Source organism: Lepisosteus oculatus, chromosome 2 (assembly GCF_040954835.1).
Source record: "Lepisosteus oculatus isolate fLepOcu1 chromosome 2, fLepOcu1.hap2, whole genome shotgun sequence".
In the NCBI taxonomy this organism is placed as follows: Eukaryota; Metazoa; Chordata; class Actinopteri; order Semionotiformes; family Lepisosteidae; genus Lepisosteus; species Lepisosteus oculatus.
The window spans coordinates 9,745,936-9,772,307 of NC_090697.1; the positions used below are offsets into that span (position 1 = coordinate 9,745,936).

The 26,372-nt window shown below is 38.5% G+C and overlaps 3 protein-coding genes across 5 annotated transcripts in view; 2 read left to right on the forward strand and 1 right to left on the reverse strand.

Moving 5' to 3' along the window:
- Positions 1-1,052: 1,052 nt before the first annotated feature.
- naa20 (N-alpha-acetyltransferase 20, NatB catalytic subunit) lies at positions 1,053-6,308 on the forward strand. Its single transcript, XM_069196748.1, has 6 exons — positions 1,053-1,156; positions 1,814-1,838; positions 2,372-2,462; positions 3,369-3,504; positions 4,967-5,112; positions 5,574-6,308. Exons 1-6 carry the CDS (start codon positions 1,104-1,106, stop codon positions 5,657-5,659), a joined length of 537 nt encoding a protein of 178 aa, XP_069052849.1. The 5' UTR covers positions 1,053-1,103; the 3' UTR covers positions 5,660-6,308.
- Positions 6,309-6,416: 108 nt separating this feature from the next.
- Positions 6,417-16,922, reverse strand: crnkl1 (crooked neck pre-mRNA splicing factor 1). The gene is made up of 14 exons (XM_006626202.3): positions 16,763-16,922; positions 16,280-16,432; positions 14,907-14,998; positions 13,570-13,728; positions 13,053-13,219; positions 12,160-12,338; positions 11,866-12,036; positions 11,516-11,707; positions 10,449-10,508; positions 10,085-10,165; positions 9,521-9,760; positions 8,736-8,837; positions 7,884-8,132; positions 6,417-6,839 (listed from the first exon to the last, which is right to left on the reverse strand). The coding sequence occupies exons 1-14, from the start codon at positions 16,808-16,810 to the stop codon at positions 6,570-6,572; spliced, it is 2,163 nt and encodes a 720-aa protein (XP_006626265.1). The 5' UTR covers positions 16,811-16,922; the 3' UTR covers positions 6,417-6,569.
- Positions 16,923-16,943: 21 nt separating this feature from the next.
- cfap61 (cilia and flagella associated protein 61) overlaps positions 16,944-26,372 on the forward strand; it is a 57,714-nt gene continuing 48,285 nt past the window's right edge. For 2 of the 3 annotated variants that reach the window (XM_015354545.2, XM_015354552.2), the window contains exons 1-9: positions 16,944-17,067; positions 17,462-17,609; positions 19,612-19,762; positions 20,442-20,518; positions 20,823-20,890; positions 21,297-21,417; positions 22,863-22,995; positions 25,298-25,451; positions 25,752-25,837. In XM_015354545.2, coding sequence (XP_015210031.2) covers positions 17,031-17,067; positions 17,462-17,609; positions 19,612-19,762; positions 20,442-20,518; positions 20,823-20,890; positions 21,297-21,417; positions 22,863-22,995; positions 25,298-25,451; positions 25,752-25,837 — 975 coding nt within the window. In that variant the 5' untranslated portion in view covers positions 16,944-17,030. The remainder of the gene's footprint in view (positions 17,068-17,461; positions 17,610-19,611; positions 19,763-20,441; positions 20,519-20,822; positions 20,891-21,296; positions 21,418-22,862; positions 22,996-25,297; positions 25,452-25,751; positions 25,838-26,372) is intronic. The other variant, XM_015354541.2, reaches the window with a different exon arrangement.

Consider the following 26,372-nt stretch of genomic DNA (forward strand, 5'->3'; position numbering starts at 1 on the left):
AAAATGGATGGATGGATAAAATTCACTAACAAGTCTTAGTCATAAAGGTAAATGTTTCTATCATATTTAAATACCTTTTTTATTTTAAAAAAAGAATATTAAAGATGCACAAAACCACTATGAAGAACAGGATGTAAATAGTAAAAAACATTCAACTTACAGTAAATATGGTTTATTCGTATCATATGCTGTATTGCATGGACACTTCTGAAAATACTCATTTAAAAGTTTAGGCAAAATTAAGACCTTCAATAAAATAACCTCTTATATTGCAGCGTTATTTTTATTGTTTAATGTTCCCGTATTTATCCAAGAATAAAATTTATATCCGTTTATTATTGACTACAAAGATTTTAAAACACTGTTTACGATATGAAAACTGAAAATTATTAACGTTAATGGTCAAATGGTGAATATGTATGTGAAATATTCTTCTCATATGTGATGCTAGACCCCATATCCACAGTGAGAGATAATTTGCAAACTCTTCCTTCAACTTAGGTACTTATTCATACTGGAAATTCAGTGCTCCATTTATCTGCGTTGATTTCTTTTATAAATTATTTGACTTCATCCCTTCCGCAAAGCTTAGTGTACAGAGTCTGTGTACAGAGATCAGTAGCAGACAATGCAGGTAGATTTTTAAAGCGCTTTTCTAGGTGCGTTGTTTCCGCTCAATTGTAGCTCTGTATTGTAACTGGATCTGCAAGCTCTCATGGCTTTAAACCTTGTAAGTATTCGTGCATAGAAAACTTGCTGCCTCCAATGTTTTAAAATAAGGTTGGGGGTAACACAAACCGCATTATTCCTTACTCCTTCCTTGATACTTTGTCGAAGAACTGCCGAAATATCGATTTACCGCCAACATGCAAAACTAAATTGCATGTATACGGATTGATTAATCGTGTTCAGCACCTACGTAAAATATAAAACAGCAGCATTATCATTTCGAACACCAAATATTTCATTCAGTTTAATGAGTCAAACAACGAAAATAAACCCAAACAAAACTGCCAGCGGAATCAATTCACTTTGCTGAGGTTAAAGTTGAAAGGTCATACATTGTATTTCCTTTTTACTCTCGGCTCTCACTCTCAGAGAACATGACAACGTTGAGAGCGTTTAATTGCGATGATCTGTTTAAATTCAATAACATGTGAGTCTAAAGAGGTATTTAATTATCTTTTAAATAAGATTGTGTTATTTATCATGATACTTCAATTTTTAGCCGTTTCTATGTTCATTCAAATCGTCATGATTTTCAGCAAGTCGTTACTTAAAAACAAATACACGCACAGAATTTCGATTTAAAACGTGTTTCTTGTTTCCCTTTGTTGTAGTTGACACGATTAAGAAAATACGCCGTGAGATACCATTTTTAATAACACTTTAATAATAAAGTCATATTGTTTTGTTTTCGTAGATTATGAAGCCATCGCGCCACTAGTAACTTAATTTATTCGTGCTAAATATCAGTTATTTATGGCTTGTCCAACTTTCTTTATATTATAACGGGAAAAGCTAAGGTGTCTGACGCTTGATACGTCTTTTAAAAATGAACCCATCAGCGCATTACAAGAAAGACATTTTCGGAGAAGTTTCACTCTATGATGAAAATAGAAATACTACGTGATTTAGGTAAACGTTAGACGTAAGGATAGCACACCATTTGACACGTAGGTTTTTAAATTAAAAGGTGACTGCAGTAGATTTTTTAAAATCACATTACAAAATGTTAAGAAAGTTACAAATTAAAACGTTTGTTGTTTAATGTGTTTTTCTACTCTCAACTTTCTTTCTCTCTTTCTTGCAGTAATCTGGATCCACTCACAGAAACCGTATCCTTTTCGAATGAAACAATTATCAAACCATAGAAAGATTTCGCATTCGTTATTCGACATTGGTGAATATTGAAACTCTTATATTGAAATCATATTTCGTGCACTACACTAAAAACTATGTGCTTCAGGTTCAAGAGTCGCGTCTTTGGTTAAAAAAAGGTTGTATAGTGTTTTTTACAACAAATTAACAGAAGTTGAGATACCATAAGTAAACCAAGCAACAGTTGTTTTTTTTAAATTAAACTGGGTAAGGACCAGTACCTTTTATTTTTACTAAACTTAAACCCTGTATAGGGTAAGCACAATTTCTTAATGTAATGGTGGATGAAGTCCTTCTCAGTACTCTTACAAAAACCTGTTTCACTAATCTTTCATCTTCATTTTGATGTATGCCAAATATATTGATTTTTTACTAGGCTTTATAAACAATTATCCTGAAGTGTATGTTAAGGCTTTTAAACCCAGATCCTGGTGTCAGTATTTGTGTCAGTACATGTGTCCGATGTTCTGTTTTTTAACATGTGAAACAGTATGGGATCCCATTTTACCTTCAGTATCTGGCTCACTGGCCTGAGTACTTCATTGTGGCAGAAGCACCTGGAGGGGAACTAATGGGTTATAGTAAGTCCTTTTGTTTTTGTTGGCATCACTTTTCTTGCAGTGAGAAATTACTCCTTCATTTAAAACCATTCTGTAATCCACCCCTCATTTTCTCCTGTCTGAGGCTACAGGGGTAAACTAAGACATGAAAACCACACATCTGGAAATTCCACAATTTGCTGGGCATAACAAGAAATAATTTGCCAGCAGCCATATCACACTGCAACTCACAACTGGCAGCCCACTGAAGCTCAGCAGGTGTGAGCCTGGTCAGTACCTGGATGGGAGACCTCCTGGGAAAAACTAATGTTGCTGCTGGAAGAGGTGTTAGTGGGGCCAGCAGGGGGCACTCACCCTGTGGTCTATGTGTGTCCTAATGCCCCAGTATAGTGACGGGGACAATATACTGTAAAAAGGGTCTGTCCTTCTGATGAGACGTAAAACCGAGGTTCTGACTCTGTGGTTATTAAAAATCCCAGGGCGTTTCTCGAAAAGACCCCGGCATCCTGGCCAAATTTCCCATTGGCCCTTACCAATCATGGCCTCCTAATAATCCCCCTCTACGATCCCCCTCTTCATCACTCTGCTCTCCTCCCCACTGATAGCTGGTGTGTGGTGAGCGTTCTGGCGCACTATGGCTGCCGTCGCATCATCCAGGTGGGGTTGCACACTGGTGGTGGTGGAGGGGAGTCCCCATTACCTGTAAAGCGCTTTGAGTGGAGTGTCCAGAAAAGCGCTATATAAGTGTAAGCAATTATTATTATTATTATTATTATGATTATTATTATTGGTGCCTCTAAAGTTGCCCATGCTACAATGCCTTATGGAAGGCTCCTTTGTGCTTTCTCAATGCTTTGATTCTGTTTATCAGAATGCCGTGAGAATCACCGGGAGTTTGAAGCGCTCTCTGTTTTCCTTTCTGTACAGTCATGGGAAAAGCGGAAGGCTCGGTAGCTCGGGAAGAGTGGCACGGGCACGTCACAGCTCTCTCCGTTGCCCCAGAGTTCAGGAGGCTCGGGCTGGCAGCCAAGCTAATGGAGTTGCTGGAAGAGATCTCCGAGAGGTAAAACTGTATGATTTGTCAATAAGGGCAGCACGGTGGTGCAGTTAGCATTGCTGCCTCGCTGCGCTGGGGCTCAGGGTTCGATTCCAGACCTGGGGTGCAATCTTGAGTTTACGTGTTCCCCCCATGTTTGCATGGGTTTCCTCCCTCAAACCAAAAACAGACTGCTAAGTTAATTGTCTCTGGGGAAAAGCATGCATGTGTCTGTCTGTGTGTGCCCTGCAAAGAACCTGGGTCTTGCTGCGGTTGTATCCTGCCTTGTGCCCATTGCTTGCCAGGATAGGCTCTTGTTTCCCTGCAGCCCTGAATTGAATAATGCTGTTAGAACACGGTTGAATTTCTCGATAATACACACGTAACTTAAGTGCATAAGCACTTATCTCCTGTTTTGGATTTCTTGCACTAGCTACTACTGTATTTCGGAATAAAAACCAAAATACTGCACTCGCCTACAAGGACTTGTTTAATTGGGCTTTTGACTACATCAATGAGCTATTTAGCTCCCTTTTATACCTACATGCTGTTTGTGATCTTCAGGCCTCAGCCTTAATTATGTTCCCGAAATGATGCCTCAATATCTGGGAGGCTATGTTGTCTGCTCTCTGGTTTCAAGACTGCAGTATTCTCCCCAGTATATATTGCAAGCCAGTCAATGCTTTCAGATCCTGTTTTAAAATTTCTTTATACTACTTTTCAATTACCATCACATGTCTGTTATTTTATCTTTACTGTAAAGCGTCTTTAGAAGTCATGAAAGGTGCTGTATAAAATGTTTTGAGTACTTTCTCATGCTAAAGCTTTACCGTTGAGGTAAGAATAGATATTAGCATCTATCCATCAATGACTAAGTGTAAGAACCCAATAAAATTAAATGCAAGCAGCATTGGAGCCCGGATAGCTGTTGGTGGAGCATCAGACTTTTATGGGGTGGAGTGGTGGCTCTGTGGGTAAGGATCTGCGCCTGTGGCTAGAAGGTTGCCGGTTCAAATCCCACAGGTGGCAGAGGAATCCTGCTCCGTTGGGCTCCTGAGCAAGGCACATAACCCCAGCTGCTCCAGGGGCGCTGTACAATGGCAGACCCTGCGCTCTGACCCCAGGCTCCCTCCCTGTCTGTGTGTCTCATGGAGAGCAAGCTGGGGTATGCGAAAAGATAATTCCTAATGCAAGAAATTGTAAGGGTTAATAAAGTGATGTTAGTTAAACATTGTGCTTAAACTTTATAATGAAAGCTGTTTTATGTGCATTTTAAATGAACCAAATAAAAATATCAATATTTTGTAACATTACAGGGGCAAACCTAGCTATTTTAATATGATTTATATCAATAAGATTATTTTGATAAATGCAGGTAAGCAGAATCAGTGCTTTTTGTGCGGTTTCTCCATCAGAAACTATCGTCATGGCACTTAACCAGTTTTATATTTATATGCTTTGAACTTTGTTCTCTTTTGCATTTGTCCAGGAAAGGAGGCTTCTTTGTGGACCTATTTGTACGCGTTTCCAACCAGGTAGCTGTGAACATGTATAAGCAACTGGGTTATAGCGTCTACAGGACAGTCATAGAGTACTATTCTGCCAGCAATGGGGAGCCAGATGAAGATGCTTATGGTAAGCTCTCCTGTCCTAAGAAGGAAACCTAGTTTGTGTTGTTGTGAGTTGTATTAAAAAGAACACCACAGTACACATTTTCCCTTCTCGATACTGGTTTGTACAAAATTTGCAGATTATACCAGGAAATTAACGTGCACTTCTCTAGTGTGAATTCAATTATTTTTCTCTTTCTTGAAGAACTAAATTAAAATAACCACATCATGACTTTAGACATTTTTTTGTTTACTGTGAATATCTGTTATTTTTAGTCATCTGAATGTCTGCTCTATGCTGCTCAGGAAACCACGCAAATCTTATTATCCAACATTTTCATTGTTTCAATAGATTTTAACCTAACCTCACATAAAGGATCTCCATATTGCTGTACAGGGTACCAATTAATTTCAAGTGGTTATTTGACAGACATCAGCATTTTAGTTGTATGCAAGTGAACTCATGGTAACCTCATTTTCCAACAGATATGCGGAAAGCCTTGTCCAGAGACACAGAGAAGAAGTCAATTATTCCACTTCCTCATCCTGTGAGACCTGAAGATATTGAATAACTATAGGCTGTGGTTCTTCAGCAGTTGAGTCCCCTTTACGATTACAGTTGCTTTCTGCAAATTATGGTGAAGAGTTTTGAGCACGAACAGCACAAAACTGCCTTTAAAATTGTTGGTTTTGCCAATTTGGAATCTAAATCGTTCCTTTTGTCAGGATAATTTTCAAGTTGCCTCAACACAATTACCCGTAGTGCTAATAAAAATCAATGCAAACTCCAAGCATTGAACCCATTTAAATCTCTCTAGATTTAATTTTTAAATATCACACAAAGGTGTTTTTTCTAACTCTAGATCCTCTTAAGATAACCAGTGATAAAGATTAAAGGTTCGGCACCTTAGTCATCCTTTCTTGACATTTTTGGTCTTAATGATGAAGACCATATCTTTTGTGTGAGGCTTATTTCTCAGTAAAAAACATTAGATCCCAAACTTGTTGAAATGAAAATAGTATAGACTCAGGCAAAAGATGTTTTTAGAGGCTTAAAGACGAGTCTAATGAGTTCTCTATATTTGAAACATGACTGCTTGAGAACCACAGCTTTTCTGTAAAATATTTTTTTTTAATTTAAAGTTTGAAATATGCATTTCCCTGTAGCAATGTAAATCAAGTAGAATTAAACAGATATTAAAGTCAAGATAATAAAGGATATATATGATGCCCATTTCATTTTGCACCATATTATAAACTATTAGTTCTCTTTCATAAAACAGGACTGTGGATATTATATTCAATCTATAATAAATGGGACACTGTACAATAAATACAAAATCATGTTTATTCCTGTAAAAAAAAATGTTTTCGGGAACTGAGAGATACAAATTCCATTCTGTTAGAAGATAGTGGAGTTGGGGAGAATGGTGATCAAGAGTCTTGTGAGAAAACATGTTCTGAAAGTGTGTGAAGGACAGGTTAGGATTTATTGCTGTCCTCATCCTTATCCTTATCTTCATCATTATCCTGCCTGTCATTATCACCATCATCCTTGTCATCACCAGCCGTAACAGCCGCTGGGTCCTCCTGTTCCTGCTGCTCCTGCGAGTCTTCCTGACTGTCCTCTTCCTCCTCCTGTTGCTGCTGTTTCTTCCACATTTTCGCCATGGCAAGCAGCTTGAGGTTGGGCTGGTTGGCAGAATCCTCTGGAAAGATATAGTCATAGTACTCTTCCCAGCCGGCGTCTGACTAAGGGACAGGGAAAATACAGATCAGTACGAAAACCAGAAAAGTAAAAGGCAGAATCCTTCCACAGGTGTAGTAAAATGACTTACCCGCTTGTGAAGTTAAAAATCCAATTCATCCAATTCTGCAGTTTCACAAAACAGTAACTATTCTGAACCTTGTAAGGACTGCTCAAATCCCATTAGTAACAATAAAGAAGCCATACAGCCTATTGTAGTTTGTAAATGTTCTGTCTAAACATTCCCAAATTAAAATAATACTCTTAAATTGCTACATATCCCATCTAAATATTTATCCATTTTGGTTTTCCTCAAAACTTGCAACACTGCTACAGCTAAACCCTGTTGGTGTTTAACATGGTTTATGTCCCTTAAAGAATTTGGAATAGCCAATCTAGAAGAAAACCGACTCATATTTGAACAAGTTCCAACAAAATGCACCCAACCCAGTGAAAGGAGACACTTCTTTACTCAACAAGTTGCAGGTGTATGGATTGAGCTCCCCTCCTACATTGTTGGCTTCTTTTAAGAGGCGGCTGGATAAGATCTTGGGATCAATTAATAACTACTAAGCAGGCTGAATGACCTCCTGTAACTTTTTTTGGTTCTTATGTAAATATAACAATTTATCATTACGCAATTTAATGGTTACAAACTTGGCACATTCCTTTCCATTACAGTACAGGTACAGGAGGCAACACAGTTAAAATTCTAGGTGTTGCCATTGTTCCTGAGTGGTGGTTCTGTACCACCAGGCCCTAACATTTATATTATATTGTGAACTTCACTAATTTTAAAGCCTACCTCTTCTAATTGTAGCAATTAGGCTGCATAACACATCTTTATAATTGTTTTAAACAGGATAAAACACATTTCAGATAATTACACGTATGAACAAATGTAATTATTTTTATAGTTTATAGTGAAAGAAGACCGTCCATGAAGTCTAGTTACTGCAACTGTTTGCTGTAGTTGTTTTTCTTCTGTAAACCTCTTCACACCAAATTATACTTTTTAAAAATAAAGAGAACAGGTATAAAGGTCTTACGCCATCCTCTGCTTGCAGCTTTCTCCTCTTCTTGACTTTCTCGGGGAGAAGCCTGTGCACTCTGCTCCGTGTGCTGTCGGTGCCGAATTCGGCCTCAAAGTCCCTCCAGGACTCCAGTAACATGAGTCTTTCCTCTTTCTCCTCACAGTTGCGCAGGGCTTTGTTGGCCTCCTCGTAAATCTGTCTGCACTTGATCAGGCGATCCTCACTCTCGACAGACAGCTCAAACTGGGCGTAACTGATCCAAACCTACACAATACAGCGGGGTATAGTTTTGACGAGAAACACGGAATTAACAAGGCTGTCCAATTTTCCACGCAACGGAAAAAATTAAAAATTATTCTGATAAAAAAATGATGTAGTCCATGGGTTATCCTGAAGGTGAGATTATTTGGTATTGGATGGAGAAGCCATTTTTACAATGCTCTCAGAAAACCTTCTCTGCTCTCAGTTTATAATAATGCATGAGATAATCTATTAAAAATGGATATGTCAAGTTGTGGAGCTCCTTAAACCACCCATTATTGAAAAGCTGCGTTTCCTATAAAGGTGGCAGCAAGGCAGAGCTAGATGCAATGGGACCAAGATGGCATTTAAAACACACCAGTCCAATGAAGGTCCACGAAGAGAAGGACAACCTAGAATACCCAATCAAGCCTGATCAGCACATTTCTGAAAGGTGGAAGGAAACAAACACTTGCCAATAACCTAGGTGAGCACAAGGAGTGCATGCAAACTACACTGATACCTAGGGCCATAATCAAACCCAGGACCCTAGAGATGCTATGCTACTGTGTCACCTCCAAGCAGTGTACCATTTCACAATTTACATCTGATGGTAGAAAAATTTACCTTAACATGCTGAGTGCGCTGTAGTAACCTCCTGTACAGGTCTCTCGTCTTTCCATATTCCTCTTGTTCAATTTCAAAGTCAATGTACGATTTCCAAAGCACCTGAAATTGAATTATTTCATAATTAAGACAGTGAAGCTATTAACTGCACTTTTAGAGCACAGCATATAGAAGTCACAGAAAATATGTCCAATCAGTTAAGCTGCAGCTCACATTTCCAAAACAGCACTTATCACTGATGTCATAAGAACATAAGACAGGCTGCAGATGAAGATGAAGAGGCCACTCAGCTTTTGTAGCCCATCTAGTAGTTAGTAGTTCATTGAAACAGAATCTCCATCCAGCCATTCCTTGAAAGAAACCAAGGTATCAGGGAGGTTATGCTACACTCCCACAAGCCTTTGGTTAAAGAAGTGCTCATTTTTCTCGGGTTTAAATGTACTTCCAAGTACAGTGCCTTTAGAAAGTCTATGCACCGCTTACAGTTTGTGGCCTAATGGTCTGAAAACAAGACACATCAAATCACAATTTATTTTACCTTTATTAACATATTGAAAAGTACTTACCAATGAAAACCTAGGAATATGGCTTGGATAATAAATTTGTAGACTTTATATAGGCACCGTGATTTCCACTTGTGCTCTCTGGTTTTCATTTCACTGTTGAATGCACGAACGACAGTACTTAAAGAATATAATTTTGAAACCAGAGGTCCGGGGGCTGGAACACACACCATTTTTACACAATATTCCAATGTGTTACTTCGGCACAAAAGCAAACATTACCTCTGGCATATCCAGTCTGGGCTGTCCTATAGCGAGTTCAAAGATTGCACGAGCTCTGTCTACATCTCCCAAGATAGTCTCGAGCTCGGCAAATTTGATCCACGTCGTACAGTTCTCTGGGGAAAATTCCAGATACTTCTCATAGAGTTTTCGGCAACGATCAAACTCTCGAAGCTGTAGTTCCAGCTCAATATAGCCCTTAAATAGTTTGTTCTTTGGGCATTTACCTATGCCTGTGCCCTAAAGAGAAATGGAGGAAAAAAAACAATGCAGTGAATAACTATTGTGCAACACGTGAAGGTTTATACATGGTTCGTTTCAACAATTTAGATTATTCTAAAAGTTTTAGATATTTTAAGGCAGATTTTTAAATATTTAGGACTGAACCTTCATCCTTTGTTAATGACCCAACAGAAAACAATAAAATGACTACTTCAACATCCTCACTGAACAAAATGTTCCAAAACAAATGTTTTCTAGAATTTGCCATTGTTTGTAAAGATCAGTATGGGCAAAAGTGACCCGAAATTTTGTAAAATACAACTTTTACATCAGTCTCCTTACCAGAGCCCTCCTAGCAAAAGGAAGATTCTTCTGTCTTATTTCAAACTGGGCACATAATAACCAGATTTTGGCAAATGTGAACTGGAAAAAAAAGAAGCAAAACATTCAATAGGTCAGTAGGCTAATGAAACATTTCAGGACTCTGTACACAAAGTAAAATACTAAGATCCTAGTCTTAAATGCATTGTATATAAAGTGACAGTGGTTGTGTATTCACTGTGTCTGTACAGTATTTGTATTATGAATTACGATGGAACCTGAACAACAACAATAATAATATCTGAAATCAACAGGACAAATAGACTCAAAAGGATTTATAAATGTTGGTGTATGTGTTCACTAAAAACACTTTACAGAAAAATACCTTTTTGTGTGGAATGAGTTCAAGACATGCCTGGTACACTTGTCTTGTTCTTTCTGGGTCCTGCGGATAGGATGAAAATTCAGTGAAGTTAAAACACTTAACAGAAATGTTTAACTCAAGTATCAAAATTATCATGAGAAAAAACATTTTTCTTAAAGTTGCCATTCAATATAATATCATTTAGTTTCCCTGCACACATGCAAAACACAGTAAACATTTAACCAGATTACTCAACTGAAAACAAATTCATATTTACAATACCATCTGGGCAGAAGCCATTATATTATATAGCAAGGCATTATACGTTTGCAACCTTAGTGATGTCTCTCGCTCAAGGGAATTCAAACCCATTCGCCTTCCAGTAACAAGTCTAGAGCCTTAACCACCACTCCAAATAGCTGTTTTGTAATAAAATTCCCAATGGAAGCATCATCACCCTGTTAATTAGATATCGTTATCATACGTCAGGCATTGTACTTTAAGAAATAACAGCATATTCTTCTCCCTCAATTAGTGCACCTTTTAAAAAAAATGTCTTCCAGCCTAACCCACAGTACACATCAGATCTATCAAATAGTGTCATGATTCCATCCTACAGTGCAATTTCTGCTATGGCCAAAGACTGTTCTTCTGCAAGCACACACCTATTTCTAACTTTCTAAATATCTGGTACAATTTAAACTTCGACAAAGTACCACTTTCTTCCATGTGCTACGCTTGTTAACTAACACATTTCTGATCCTTTACATTTATGTAAAACAATTCTCTACTGCAGTACCCTATTTAACCCTGATTATTTGAATGATTAATCTTTCTCTCTATTTTCTCCAGCCTGAAAACCTCATTCATGTTGTAAAAATGACACTTTCCCTTTGCCTCCTCCTTAGCTTGCAGCTTTTTCTCTCTGCACTTGCCTTTTCCTCTCTGTTCTCCTGCAGAACAGAAATCAACTGCAAGTCACAAAGCTAAGCTACTTTGTGGTTTTAACATTAATTGCATAACCTGTGTTTTCACATATAGGAAACAGAGTCATTTAACATCTCAACCAAAAATCTTAAAGCACTAACCTTGACCTCCAATTCTTCGTACAAGGCATAGTTAATCCAGAGGTAAATGTATCTTCTCCAGTGCCTTTTTTCCGGGATGGGGGGGATGTTGGCAATGGCTCTTTCATACACCTCTCGAACCGTGTCAGCGTCTGCGTCACTCTCCACCAGTCGGAGGTAATCAAACCAGGCATCGTAGTTATGAGGGTTTGCCTGCAAAAAAAGAACAAATTAACTGTAAAGACCTAGAAGAACAAATGAAATCAAACAGGTGGGAAAGGAATGGGTAAAAACGAAATACTGCGTAAAAAACTGAGTAAAACAGCCGATTTAGTCGAGTTATCCTTAGCTTCATCATTAAGCTTGCTCACCTTGACTTCCTCCTCATACTGGAAACGTCTTTTGCTGACGATGACATCTTCGATTCCCCTCCTATCTCCAAACTTCTTCTCGAAAACAGTGTAGTTTTTGAACAGCTCCTGGGCTTGCTGCTTAGGAATCCTATCCAGGGCATACTTGTAGATCACCCGCACTCGCTCAAACTGTAGAAACCCAAGCAGGAAAACCACCATGAGAAGAAAGTACCTCACGAGCTGCAGAAGCACAAAAATAAAGTCGTAAGGTCAATTACGGCAGTAGATTTTCTCAAGCTAGCAATCGGTCACCTCTTTCTGTTTCTCCTCAAACTTTGCAAAAGCCACGTAGAGATGCTCATCGACGTGTTCCTCCCCAAAGAATTCCACGGCTCTCTCAAACACCTTCCTGGAATGGCCAATGTAGCCATGCTTCTCTTCGAAGCGGGCGTACTTGATCCAGTTCTTCACTTCAGGGTGGACAATTACAAGTACACTGGGGTTAAGGAACATAACTGCAGGGACAGGCTCCTGAAAATCCTCCCTCCTCAACAAAGTCTCGTTCTAATAAACTGCTTCCTTTACTGGAAAGATGCTACTTCCTGCAGGTCTGTACTTACAGAAATATTCAAGAAAAAAAATAACCTATACTTCAAAGTTATTTGTAGTAAGACAACTAAATTAGAATACTTATTATTTTACTTAAAAGTAACTGTTATACAACATAATAACTGCATTGACATAGGGCTTTTGAATACTCTTGAATGATTTTTATTCTATATCCTTGGCAAATGAAACTCAAGTAATTGTAGACAATAATTATGTGTATGCAATCAAGAAAGCAAAATTTCAGCTACATAAAGACACAGCTATACCAAAGTACAGCATGTTGTACACCAGAGGTATCCAAAACATGGGCTGGACGGTGTGATGAGTCATGAATTGGCCTACATTTTTCATAAACAACATGATAATGTTGATAAAGTGGAAGGGACGAGGCCAACAACTAACTCTATCCAACTGGGGGGAGTGGCTGAAAATGCCTGAACACTACTACCCTTTAACTACAAAGCACAATTCTGCACACGGATGATGAGAAAAATGGATAATGACCATTATAGTCTTAAAGTCTAGTCCTACGTCAGACAAAAAAAGTCAACACTACACCCCAAAAACAAGTAGGAAACAAGCTTTGGAAAGGATATATGTCTCGTAAATGAAGCGTGCCTTGTCCACTTCTTTGTAGCGCAGTTCAAAGTTAATGTAGGAATGCCAGGCTTGCTCATCAGGTTCCCACTCCATCCACCGTTCAAACACCTGCCGACAGCCGGCTACGTTTCCCAACATCTCCTCCATGTAGGTGTATTTGTACCTATCCAGAGGAAACCAGAGTCGATGCCCATGAGCGGTCAACGCCCAGCTCAGTCAAGTATGAGAACACAGCGTTCTAACTAGAGCAGAGAAACTATGGATAAAACATGATATCATTTAACAGTTTAATGTCTCACTGCTGAACTATCCTTCCTGTAGCTGAGCTTGAAAGGCAAAACCTAAATTAAGATCTCTTCAAAGATTAGCTAAACAGAATTTGCGTGTACCCTGACGATTGACTTATATTATTTCATACAGTACTAAAATACAGTCCGACAAAAGAAAAGGAAAAGCAGCGAAACCCTACGTTCTTCACGTACGCTTCTGCACCCTGCACTACTGAGCCCGTACCAGAACTGGTTGACCCGCGGGAGGATGGTGATGGCTCGGTCCCAGATGTTGCGGGCATGGTTCACCTGCCGGTTTTTCATCTCCATCTCGGCATACTTCAGCCACAGCGCGATGTTCCTGTGGTCCACATCTAGGGCACGCTCGTAAATGGAGCGGGCTCTAGAGAAGAAGGAAAAACACACACATAAAAAGAGCATGAGGAGACCATTCTTTTGAGCATCATGTCACGCCGTTACCCTTGATGATGACGGGCGTGCAGCGTTATAACTCTTTTTTAAAAAAGAGTTGGCTGCAACTGTCATTATTTATTATAATAAATACTCAACATCTGCAGTCAGAAAGCTTATTTCTGGTTTTCTATTAGACTAGAGTAGGAGTTTCCAACTTGGATCCTGAAGGGCTGAATTCCTGCAGGTTTTATGCCTTAAATCAGTAGCACTTGGAGAACAGGGAGTCTCTTGCACTGTTCCAATTAAGCCTTTAATTAGTTCAGTTAGATCATTAATGATCCTGCAGGCCTCCGTAATAATAATTCTTTACACTTACATAGCACTTTTCTGGACACTCCACACAAAGCACTCGACAGCTAATGTGGACTCCCATCCAGCCCCACCTGGATGATGCAATGGCAACCATATTGCCCCAGTACACTCACCACACACCAGATATCAGTGGGGAGGAGAACAGAGCAATGAAGCCAGTTCATAGATAGGGATTATTACGAGGCCATGATTGGGAAATTTGGCCAGGGCACTGGGATAACACTCAACTCTTTTCGAGAAGCACCCGGGGTTTTTTAAATGACCACAGAGAGTCAGGACCTTGGTTTTGTGTCTCATCAGAAGGACAGACCCTTTTTACAGTATATTGTCCCCGTCACTATACTGGGGCATTAGGACACACATAGGACACACATAGACCACAGGGTGAGTGCCCCCTGCTGGCCCCACTAACACCTCTTCCAGCAGCAACCTTAGTTTTTCCCAGGAGGTCTCCCATCCAGGTACTGACCAGGCTCACACCTGCTGAGCTTCAGTGGGCTGCCAGTTGTGAGTTGCAGGGTGATATGGCTGTGGGCTAAATGTACTGCGCACATTGTGTGGCATGGCCTATTTTACTGTACACCTTCAGAAAGAACAGCACAAACAAGAATCCCAATGTATATATACACATGACAAAATAAACTCTCTCTTTTCTAAAAGCATTTCATTAAATCTGTGGCTTTCCAAGTTATTTGGCCCTATTGTAATCACAATTCAGAATCTGGGTGGACAGGTATTTTTTATAATATTCTCTCCTCTTACATTTCATCTAGAACATTAAGAAATAAATATTACCTCTGAACTTCCTTCAGGCTCTCCTCCCATTGTGCATACTTTATCCAGTTACTGATGACAGTGCGATTTTTTCGGATGTTGTCTTCAAATCCCTTTGAATAGACAAAAACAAAGTATCACGGAGAAAGCTCAGATGAGTGTACTTTCATCATATGCACTTTTGTGCTTTTTAAACTCACACGATTATTGTTCAACTGAGCAACCTGAATTTTATACAGTTGAATACAAATATTAAAAAAAACATTAAACAGAAGGGTGTAAAAATATTTAATTCTCCCCTTTTCAAGTTCATATTACTTCAAATGGTTGGGCCATCTGAGAGCAGTACAGCTACGATGGTTTTAATGATCATCATGGTTGCAAAAGTCAGGCAACTTCTTACAATCACCAATAACTAGAAATAATAATAATAATAATAATAGCGCACAGTTATATAGCGCTTTACTGGACTCTCCACTTTACAGGTAATGGGGACTCCCCTCCACCACCACCAATGTGATAGAAATACATGATAGACTAGAAATATAAGATAGAAGAACTGTAGGAAATAAAGGAACTGGTGTAAAATATTATATTGCAGATTCCAATATCTAAAAGTGATGATAATTTGATTTAACAGTAAAAACACAATATCAACAACAGCACAAACTTGTAAAGTTTTGTCTCCGCTTGGTACTTAAACTAACAAAAGGGACGTGGAGCGTGTGGAGGTCATTTCGGAGGATGACTGGACTCGGGTCCTGAAGTCGGAGACAGCAGCCATATCACCCTGCACCTCACAACTGGCAGCCCACTGAAGCTCAGCAGGTGTGAGCCTGGTCAGTACCTGGATGGGACAATCCTGGGAAAAACTAAGGTTGCTGCTGGAAAAGGTGTTAGTGGGGCCAGCAGGGGGCGCACACCCTGCGGTCCACGTGGGTCCTAATGCCCCAGTTTAGTAATGGGGACACTGGACTGTAAAGAGGTAACGTCCTTCGGGTGAGACATAAAACCGAGGTCCTGACTCTCTGTGGTCATTAAAAATCCCAGGGTGTTTCTCAAAAAGAGTAGGGGTGTAACCCCGGCGTCCTGGCCAAATTTCCCATTGGCCCTTACCAATCATGGCCTCCTAATAATCCCCATCTATAAACTGGCTTCATCACTCTGCTCTCCTCCCCACTGATAGCTGATGTGTGGTGAGCGTACTGGTGCACTATGGCTGCTGTCACATCATCCAGGTGGGGCTGCACACTGGTGGTGGTGGAGGGGAGACCCTATTACCTGTAAAGCGCTTTGAGTGGAGTGTCCAGAAAAGCGCTATATAAGTGTAAGCAATTATTATTATTATTATTACATGTCTAAAACAGCCGCCGGGCTCTGTGTTCCGCACTTACCTTTCTTTTCCGCAGCTTGTAATCATTCAGCTCCTCCTCGTCGGTGATCTTCTGCTTGGGCGGCGGGGGCAGAAGCTCAAGCTCCCTCTCTTTGGCTTCCCTGAGCAGCTGCTCCGCCGTGATCTGCACCTCGGCGGGGGCCTTGTTTTTCACCTGCACACGGGACAAAAGCTCCAGCTCAGCCACGCCACGTTACCGCTATACCGCATAGAGCAAAGCACAAGCAAATACACATCGCACTGTGAAGGAGGAATTCAAAATGTATCAAAGTACATTGCAAAAGGCATTTTTTTTAATTGACTCGAGATGAAATTGGCATAAGCGCCTAGCTATACCACACGGGCAAATATACTTTACACCTACATAAGACATGCAACTTTGATACGTTTGATTTATATATAAACCTTTTTATTTATGTTTTTCACGTTGAATTTATCTTTCGCAAGGCCTTACAAACATCGCCAGCACACGGTACAATATTACCTTAGCCACTTTCGGTATCCTTTGCTTCCCAGCCGCGGTAGAAGCCATTTTTCAACTTGTTACTTCTAATCCGAAATAAAATAAAAAATACACAGTTTTAAGAACAATATTGTAATAACAACAACAGAAGTCAACTACGGTTCCACACACTGGTCCACCATGAAAGACGTACGCCGTGCGTAACCTCCAACCTTTCACCCCATGATGTCATTGGTAGTCAAGGAGACGGAGCGTTCTGTCACCATGGATATGAAGTTTTGTTTGCTGAATGTTCACAGAGGACCCGCAAGTTATCTTAAAGGAAGGTAACCCAGCCTCGTCTTCTTGAAGAAATATTGCATTTGAAAGAATTATTTTTAAGTACATATACATATAATGCATTGGATAACCTATGCTGAATTTAATGTGACTCGCCACTCTTAATATGCATGTCAAAGAGAGCATCAAAATGTTTCTGCTCATGTTTCTATAAAATCAGTTGTACATGCGTATGTGTGAAATACGCTTTGGCACTGCACATTTAAATTGTTATTGGTCTCGTAATGTGTAAATATACATTTCTAAAGTGCTTGCGATTGTCTGTCGTCTGAACACGATTTCAAACTCTGTAGCGCAAGAGAGCTGTTTCTCAGTTTTGAAATCTGTAAATTCACTACCAGTGCAGTTGCTTTATTTATCCGCCCGACTGCTTGCTTTAAGGTACAATGAGGACCATTACTTCCTCTGGTGGGAAAGAAGAAATTGTGACGGCGAGGCGAGCAGAATCGTCGGATGCTCCAGAGATCAGTAATCTGATTCTGCCTTCCACCAAAGACGTGTTTGGCAGATTAAACGTCATTTACCTATTGTGAGTAAAATAGTTGGGGAGAACGTAAATCGGATTACCTATTGTCTTTAACTTTGTTTTCAACGCTATATCCAATGTCAAAGTCGTAGCAGTCCTGCAGCGTTTACGTCATTCAGTTGAGAAATATTGCAACCGCATGCACCGTCCACAGACTGCTTTTAACATGTGTTGGTGAGAGTGGTACAGTATGTAACACGTGTGAGACCCTTTTCCCTGGAGAGGTTGAAGGCGGGACAGCTGAGGTTCGGTGAAAAGAACCGAGTCCAGACTACGGAGGCGAAGCGAACATCAGGTCCTTATTTTTTAGTACTCAAATCAAGATACACAGCACAGCGACGCGAGAGAAAGTTTTCTCTGCGCATCTCTACCCCAAGCTTGGTTTCCTCCAGCATCGCCCGGTACAAACAAGTCGAGCAAAAACCGCAGTTCAGTAGCCCCGTCCTCATCTCGGTACATCCCCCTCATCCGGCGATTGAGATGGCAGAGCGACTTCGGCTTCCTCCTTCCTCCTGCCTGACACTTATAGTTTCTTGAGCGGTTGGTAGCTGTCAGCAGTCTGCATATTTTTTTATATCAGAATCACAAAGACATGTTTTTAAGCGTCAGCAACGTTTTGTAGGTACAAGGTGATCATCAATGCTTCAAGTTACAGTTATGTCATACAAAAACTCCTTCAAATCCAGACTCAAAACCTTCTTCTTTAGAAGAGCCTTTGTTGAACTGTTCTTTACCCCTCTGCTCCCACTGTATTCAGTACGACCATCTACTGGCTCCTCTACCTGTGTATTCTCATCTAGCTTATCTTGTGTGTTTTTTTATTGTTGTTGTTGACATGCTGTAAAACACTTTGAGAAGCCACCTTTAAAGGCACTATATAGAAGTTTATTCATTATTATTATACAAAAGATATCTAAAAATAATCCTTCAGTCCCCCCTTTCGCCTGCTGCGGACGCAGCCTGGGTGCAGTTACATTTAACCCTTCTTCACCCGGTGCCACGTCTACCCCGCTTCTTACAGGAACTCCACCCGGGGCCGGGACTCGGAGGTCAGCGTGTGCATCTGCTCCCACATGACCTGCGATTGCAGCGTCTGGCGTGCAGAATCTATCACTGCTGAGTCACCTCTTTCAGCTCGGATTCGACTTCTATTTATGAAGCGCCTTTCGAAATCCAAGGACGCTCTGCATAGTGAATAAAAAAAGGCAAAAAAAAAGTCCAATAAAATGTAAATGAAGGAAAAAATAGACAAGAGCATACAGAGGTTTTACAGATGGAGGGCAATCAGATGTAGACCTTGGTAAAAAGGAATGTTTTAAGTTTAGCTTTGGTGAGAGTTAAAGAAGTTGTCTCTCGTAGAGTCTGAGCAAGGTCATACACAACACATGTTGTAAGCTAAATGCACTTCCGAACTTCTCCTGATGTGCTAGCAATGGTCGATTGATAGATGCAATACTGGCTAATAAGTTTAGAAGACCACACAAGTGGAGTTGAGGTGCATTGAACACACCATTCTAAGCAGGCTTACATATGCCATCCCCAACAGGTTATTATTCCCCAGATGTTTCATAAGGAGCTTCCTTTTATGTATAAAAGAAAGGAGGCCATCTGTCCCTTCTAGTTCGTTTGATTGCTTCTAGCTAAATTCATCCAAGGATCTCATCCGGCCTTTTCATGAAAGAAGCCAGAGTATCAGCTTCAGCCGTATGGATGTACTGCTTTTTCCAGACACCAACAACCTCTTTTGTAAAAGAAAAACTGCCTTCAGCATTGTGCTTCAGCATTGTTTCCAACTGTCTCCTCTGGTTCATTTTGATTCAGAAGGGTCTCTAATAAATAAGTACCATTCTAGAACATAATTGACTCATGCATCCATGATCAAAAAGCCAGTTATTCTTGGTAAGGGTCGTAGAGAAATTGTGCATAGCACAAGGCGGGAATTCAGGCTGGATAAGGATCCCAGTCCATCACTGGTCATTATTCATTTATTTTTTTGTCTACCTAGGGAGAAGGCTAACCTTGCAGTGACACTGAACAGTGCAAACAATGAAGTCATAGCTCATGCTGCCTTCCTAGATTATCCCAATCTGGATCTTGTTGACCAGGCTTGCTGGGAACCTTGGTTACACAACAATTACAACATTGATAAATGTACAGTAAGTATTGATTTCACCGAATTATCAACAGTTGTGTGCACTAGTATTATTAGCAGCAGCTGAAGCAGTAGTGCACTATTTAGTTAATGACAGATTCATGTTGTGTTGGTAAGAGTTTTCTTTTAATGCACTCTGGATTGATTTGTTTATTCTTTCTGAATCACATTTTAGTTTCCTACCTGCTTAAACCTCCGTGTTACTTAGAATTTAGAGATCGGTATTAGCCTACTTAGAAATTCAACCCGGTTGCGCAGGAACATAAACAAGTCACTTAAAGTAAGTTTCAGGAAAATTACTTTTTCATCCTTTATTTTACCATATATGTCATAAGAACAATTTCTCATGTGCAAAGATGACGGGGACAGTGTCTGTTTATATCGCATGGTATAAATTGAAGCATTTTGAGTGCTGTTTGCTGCCACGTGTTAAGTGACCTCGCCCCCCCACCTTATGTAATAACATACATTTCCCATTGCCATTTGCACCAGTAGAATGTGATGTGTGCGGTCTCATTTTTTGACATACTGTACCAACCAGTATACAATGGATCTGCTTGATCTAGTCATGGTAGAGAAAATGCACATCACTAAGCGAATGAGAGATAAGCTATTCAGAAATAATACTGATATTATTATATGTATCTTAGATCTTATTTCTGTATATTTTTTTTCTGTTTAAGCCACTGAACACACTTTTTATGCACCTCTATGTGGCACGGCCCGACTTCTGTATTGGGAGTTCAAAAGAGATTGTAAGGTAATACTTTAATAAAACAAGCCAATATGAAACATTAAACTAATAACATGGCAATTGGAAATAATTTTATATAGAACTCTGACTTAGATTGTGTATGATCTTCTCTTCTCATTTTTTATTAGATGTTTTGATTGTAACGATAATTAACCTTTCTTGCATTTATAACTTCTGAGAAGAATTTGTAAAATAAATTAAATAGAAATTTATTGTACAATGCTTTCTTTTGTTTATTTTCTGATTTAATTTGTTACAGTATATCACCATAACAATAATGTCATTTTACTGCCAATGTGCTTACTTTTAGAACAGTTTTCAATGCTGTTACAGAGCTCCATTATATATTCCTCTTTGCTCCAGTTGGTTCCACTTTAGGTAAGAAATCTTACTTTTATAACAGCTGTAAATCAAATCAAATCAGATGTATTTACAAAATATAATCAAAAATGTTTTATGTCAAATAAAATAGCTAGAGTTACATTTCAAGCTAGAATGGAATTCTGTACAAATATCTCAAAATCTCTCAATTATAAGTTTATCAATTTTATTTTTAATTTAAATTACTGATTTTGTTGTGCTAAAATGTTCCTGTGCCACATTTAGAGAATCGTAAAATGTTTTCAAAACGTTCAGTTTTAAAAAGAGAAAGTGAACTAAACTAACATAACGTTTTGTGAAGGCAAATATTTGCACAGATTGCGTTTGATTCAGGTTGAAATAATTAATTTATACTGTAATTATTATAAGATTAATTTGCCTTTTGCCCTCCCTGTATTTCTAGAGCCAGCACTTGCTGCAGTCTTCGAACCTGTGGAAACTCTGCAGACTTCAAACACTGATTATATGGCATTTGTGTGCCACCGACACAGACATTGCCCAGTGTTACATATCCGCAGAGCCAGGTCCGTCTTCCTTTTCTAACTTTTCTGTTGAGGAATTCAATTCATATACAATACAAACCCTCTTCCATTAGAACCGATTAGCTCAGAAAAAGCTTTCGAATAGAATTATATACTGTATAGTAAAAGAGGCCTCAGGTGAAACACATTAGCAATATTTTAAGGTGCATTTTCATAATTCTGTACAATTCTAAGAAATCTGGGTTTCGCATAAATTTAATTAAACTATGACAGAGGAATTTCTTTGACATATGTACATGTACATTGGGATTCTTATTTGCTCTGTTACCTTGGAATTTGCACAGTACAATAGATGATAAAGATATGATAAATGATTGTTTATGATTTATGATGATGTTTCCTTATCATTATCATTATGATAAATGATTATTTATCATTAATCATAATGATAATGGTAAAGTAACGTACAGGATGCAGTTGTGGTAACACATGGTGATGTATGTTAGAGGTAGGAAGTCTACTATTTGTTTTTTCTGTAAATTATACGTATATCTAATGTTGCCTTACTCAGGGTTCTTCTGCTGACACCTTTGCAATTTAGTCTTTGTATATTGCTGCTTAGTATTGTAATCTCCTTCACTGACTGGAGTTTCACTGTTATGCTATGGACATTTAGCTTTATTCACAGTCAATGGAATATTACTTCTGTAGTTTCTGGAGTTTACAGGTGTCAGGTGTCTGTCTCATATTAATATATATGGATGCAACATAACTTTTGTAAGCTAAACTGTGACTGACAAGACTGAGGTTGGTTTTGTTTGTAGGATACAAACATCAGCTTCACAAAGTTAGTGACTTCATTGATCTTGTTGATTGGTGCTGATATCAAACCCTTGATGAAGTTAAAACTCTTGGTGGTACTTTTGATCCTTTTAACTGCATATTAGGAGTGTCATAAAGGTATTTTTTTCTACCTGCATAACAGGTCAGTTAAAGATCCTTGTAACCTTTTTCAGTTAAAGATACTTGCATTGCCTATCTGATTTAGTAAAACATACCTTTAATTAAAATTTGACTATTATAACAGCTTACTTACTGGAGCTGTCTTCTAAGATATCCAAAATTCTGCAGTACTGTATGTCCAGAGTTAAACTCTATGTAAATTGCACTTTTAATTGGACTTTTAAAGTTCTTCTGCTCCAAATAAGGCACTGAATGATCTAGCTGCATCATAAAATTGCATATTGGAAGAGTGCAATCTAACTTGTAATCCTAACCTTCATGAATTTCTGGAATATAGTCCCAGGATGGATAGTTTTTTGAAAGGTGTGGTTCTTTCTTGTCCTTAATAGTCAGATGGGTCATTTTATCATTTAAGCATAGTAGACTAGTTACCCTACAAATGGTACAGTATGAAAAGCATATCATATAGGATAGGATGTATGCTTTAAAATATATCATAAAACATTTTTCATTTTGTTTTTTAGGGTAGAAGATCATGATGATCTTATTCCTATTTTTGCACAGCAGACTGACAAGCTTGGTAGCACCTATGGAGATTATTTCCTTGCAGAGCTTATAGAGGCCCAGGATGAGGACAACCATGCTGCAGTTTGTGAGGTTTGTTATCTTAAAAGGAAGTCAACACATCCAGTCTGAAACAAATCAAACAATTAAGTACCAATTAATGCAGACCCAGTAACTCCAACTAACAAGAACGACTGCTGTGTACTGTGGGAGTCAATGCACAGAGGAAACAAACTGTAGGATGAAATGATATAATTAAAAAAAATATTTTCTGAAAATTCTCCAGGTGGTCACTTGTAGTTTAAAACCTGGTTAGTTTGTGAGAAGACTGTTGAAAGTATCTGTTTAATGTGTTCACATCCTGAGACCTGACGACACCTTACCTCATCATTTTGTCCTTTCTTCCACTGCTTATTCATTCCTGTGTGTGACAGTTAATAGTAGATAGACTTCAGTGCAAAAAGTAATTTTTGTAAATGTCTGTAATTTAAAATGTAATAATTACATTACTGAAATCTCTACAGGTTTGTGGTCCCTTAGGAATGAAAAAACAACCGGTCCTACTTCTTCTTCTGTAACTAAGGCTTGAGAGCTTTGATTCCTCATATGGTAGATAAAGCCCTTTATGCACACTGACCAAATGTATCCAGATAACTCTATTATCAATTTTTTTAATGTTTTGGCATGCCGTCGAAAGTGGACTGAAATGAATTGCACAGAAGCTTACATTTACCAGTCTATGCAGCTAAAGACACAACATGACTTTGACAGAAAGACCTCACTCCGGTGGATTTTGGCAACACAATTCTCAATTTCCCTCATTTTGTTATATTACTTAAAACCTCCAATTAACATTTAACTCGGGTGGGTTGCATGGATATGCATCGCTATGAAAATGTTTTACTTCCTATTTCATTCAGGTGTTCTTTTTGTGCAGAAACACAATTATGGGAGTGTAGCTCTTTTTGGTTTAAAAACAACCATTAATTATAAATAATAAATATTCTATAGTAAAAAAATAGCCTTTTAGCTTTATGGATTTGTAGAGAGGTTGGCACGTATGCGCAGTGGTATTTCTGCCTCGCAGCTCTGAGGCCCTGGGTTTAATTCTGGACCTGGAGTGCTCTCTGTGTGGAGCTTGTATGTTCCACCTGTGTTTGCTTGGGTTTCCTTTGAGTGCTCCGGTTTTCTCCCACAGTCCAAAGACAGACCGGTAGGTTAATTGGCTGCTGGGAAAGCCGGTCTTAGGTATGATAGTGTTTGATTGTGTTGTGTCTGTGTGCGCCTTGTGCCCTGTGACCCTGAATTGGATGCAGTAGTTAGAAAATGGATGGAAGTGTAATGAGGACAAAGTAATCTTGAGAAATACCTACGTTCACTAGATTTCAGTGGTAAATAGTAACTAGTAACTGCAACACTTTATATTGACTGCTCATTGATTGTTTATCTTGATTTTTTGTGAATTTGTGGAAGATTCTGATAAACAAAGAATAATTGCTGATGACAGGTCAGGTTTGTTCTCACCCAAACTCAATTGTATTAATAACTATAAAAAATGTTACAATAACAGAAACCTCTATAGTATATACCTGTTGATCATAATGTACTGTATCTAGAGCACATTTTTATTCTTGATTGTCTAAGACATTTAAAAACTTTTGCAGTGTATATATCTACAAATAAGTTTTCTAAGCTCCAAAACAGTTTTTGTCCACAGACATTTCTGTGGCATTTTATTCATGTTTGTTGTCATCGTTTATTCACCTATTTTTTATATGTATGGAGGAATATATTGCTTGTGACACATTTTGACAGCAACCACATTAAATCACAGTTTCGGTAGTTTTCCAGGGCAGCACACTTTGACTACAACTGTTAGTTCTTTTAAATAAGGACTTTGGCAATGTGATCTGGATGTTTGATAAGCACATTTTAGTCATAATGCCCCTTTCTTTATCTTATCTTGATATTCTGAAGCAATTAAGTCCATGTTTAGAAATGAAGAATGAACACATTTGAAACAAATATCTGAGTACCTCTACTATCTCTTAATAGTATGAAAGTAACAAAGCAGTAAAAGTAAAAAGAAATGAAAATAACTCTTCAGTTAAGGAGTTACAGTACAAATGTTACCCCTTTATATTGGAAAAATAATCTGATCAGTTAATCCCTTAAATTAATTCTGAGATTAATTTGAAAACATTCAGATCTAATGAAACAGATTATTTATTTATTGGGAAAGGAGAAATGAATGGTACTCGCCATAACAAAAATAACAAACAGCAGTTGTGACACTGTTGAAATCTGTAGTGAAAACACTTGGGAAATATGCATTAAACAATAATAAACTGCTTTGTTTTATAAGCCATATTTCGTTTCTTTTTTGTTTCTGCAGAGTGAAGGCACAGCAGTGGGGTTTATTAGTTTAAGTGGTGACATCAATGTTAAACTGCTGAATGAGTGCTTTGAGTTAGGGCCATACCATGGACTTCATAAACCCCACCCAGATGATATTCTCGATCAACCATCTGAACCACGGTGGGAGTCAGGTATTAAAATGATTCTAATAAAGCAGAGCTGTATCTTGATGGTTGAAGAAACAAATAAGCACAAAAGGCCAATACAATCAAATGAAGAGCGAAAATCCATATTTTTTTAATTTACAAGGATTGGTTCCATATACCATTTTTAATATACAAACAATAGTTATTGAATGTCACAAAGATAGCCATCTTCATTTAAATTATGGAGTCCATTCCTGTTTTGTATTTGGATTTCATTCTGATAAGCATGTGCACCTAGTATTTTTGTATACAAGTTGTATATAAGATTTGTTGTTTTCTTTTTAGATGCATTGAGGCAACCTATTCATAGGTCAGAATCTGTGATACCACAGGACACAAGCACCAACTGTCTGCAAGATTCTGATTTGAAGGTACACACAGTCGAACCTTTCAATGTCTATGTATGGAAACCTATCTCTGATTGTTAATATACCTCAGGTATATCTGAGTCTGTTTTATACAAACATTTATAAACAGATTTATTTGCTGAACCTTTTTACACTTGTTTGACCATGCAATTGTAGAGTCACAATGTGCATTGTCCGTTGCATGCATGCTACAGTAAATCACATATTTGTAAAAATCCATAATAATTTGTAATTTGACAAACATCAATGTGAAGTGATCATGATCACTTGGATAAAAAACTTCTGAATTCTTTTTCTAAATCAGAAGTCTTGTTTTGATGGTACATGTTAATGATGAAGCTTGAAGGTTGCCATTGGAATGCAAATTAAGTAAATTCATTTAGCTGTCTAAGACAGTTTTGAAAAGAAGATGTTCCAGTGTATATAATTTAAATGAGATTGTACCAAAATGTGACACAGAAAAAAGTGTCTGTAACCATTTTTAGTAACTTCTAGTTACCTGTTGAATGAATTTCATTGACTCACTATGACACAGTAT

Bases quoted from the DNA above. Each gene is read 5' to 3' on its own strand.
- crnkl1 (XM_006626202.3), bottom strand. From the start codon at position 16,810: ATGGCTTCTACCGCGGCTGGGAAGCAAAGGATACCGAAAGTGGCTAAG. The intron at 10,166-10,448 runs GTATTTTTCTGT...TTTTTTTTCCAG, and splicing joins AACTCATTCCACACAAAAAG to TTCACATTTGCCAAAATCTG. The intron at 9,761-10,084 runs GTAAGGAGACTG...ATTTCTCTTTAG, and splicing joins CTTTTGCTAGGAGGGCTCTG to GGCACAGGCATAGGTAAATG.
- naa20 (XM_069196748.1), top strand. From the start codon at position 1,104: ATGACAACGTTGAGAGCGTTTAATTGCGATGATCTGTTTAAATTCAAT. The intron at 3,505-4,966 runs GTAAAACTGTAT...GCATTTGTCCAG, and splicing joins CTGGAAGAGATCTCCGAGAG to GAAAGGAGGCTTCTTTGTGG. The intron at 5,113-5,573 runs GTAAGCTCTCCT...ATTTTCCAACAG, and splicing joins GCCAGATGAAGATGCTTATG to ATATGCGGAAAGCCTTGTCC.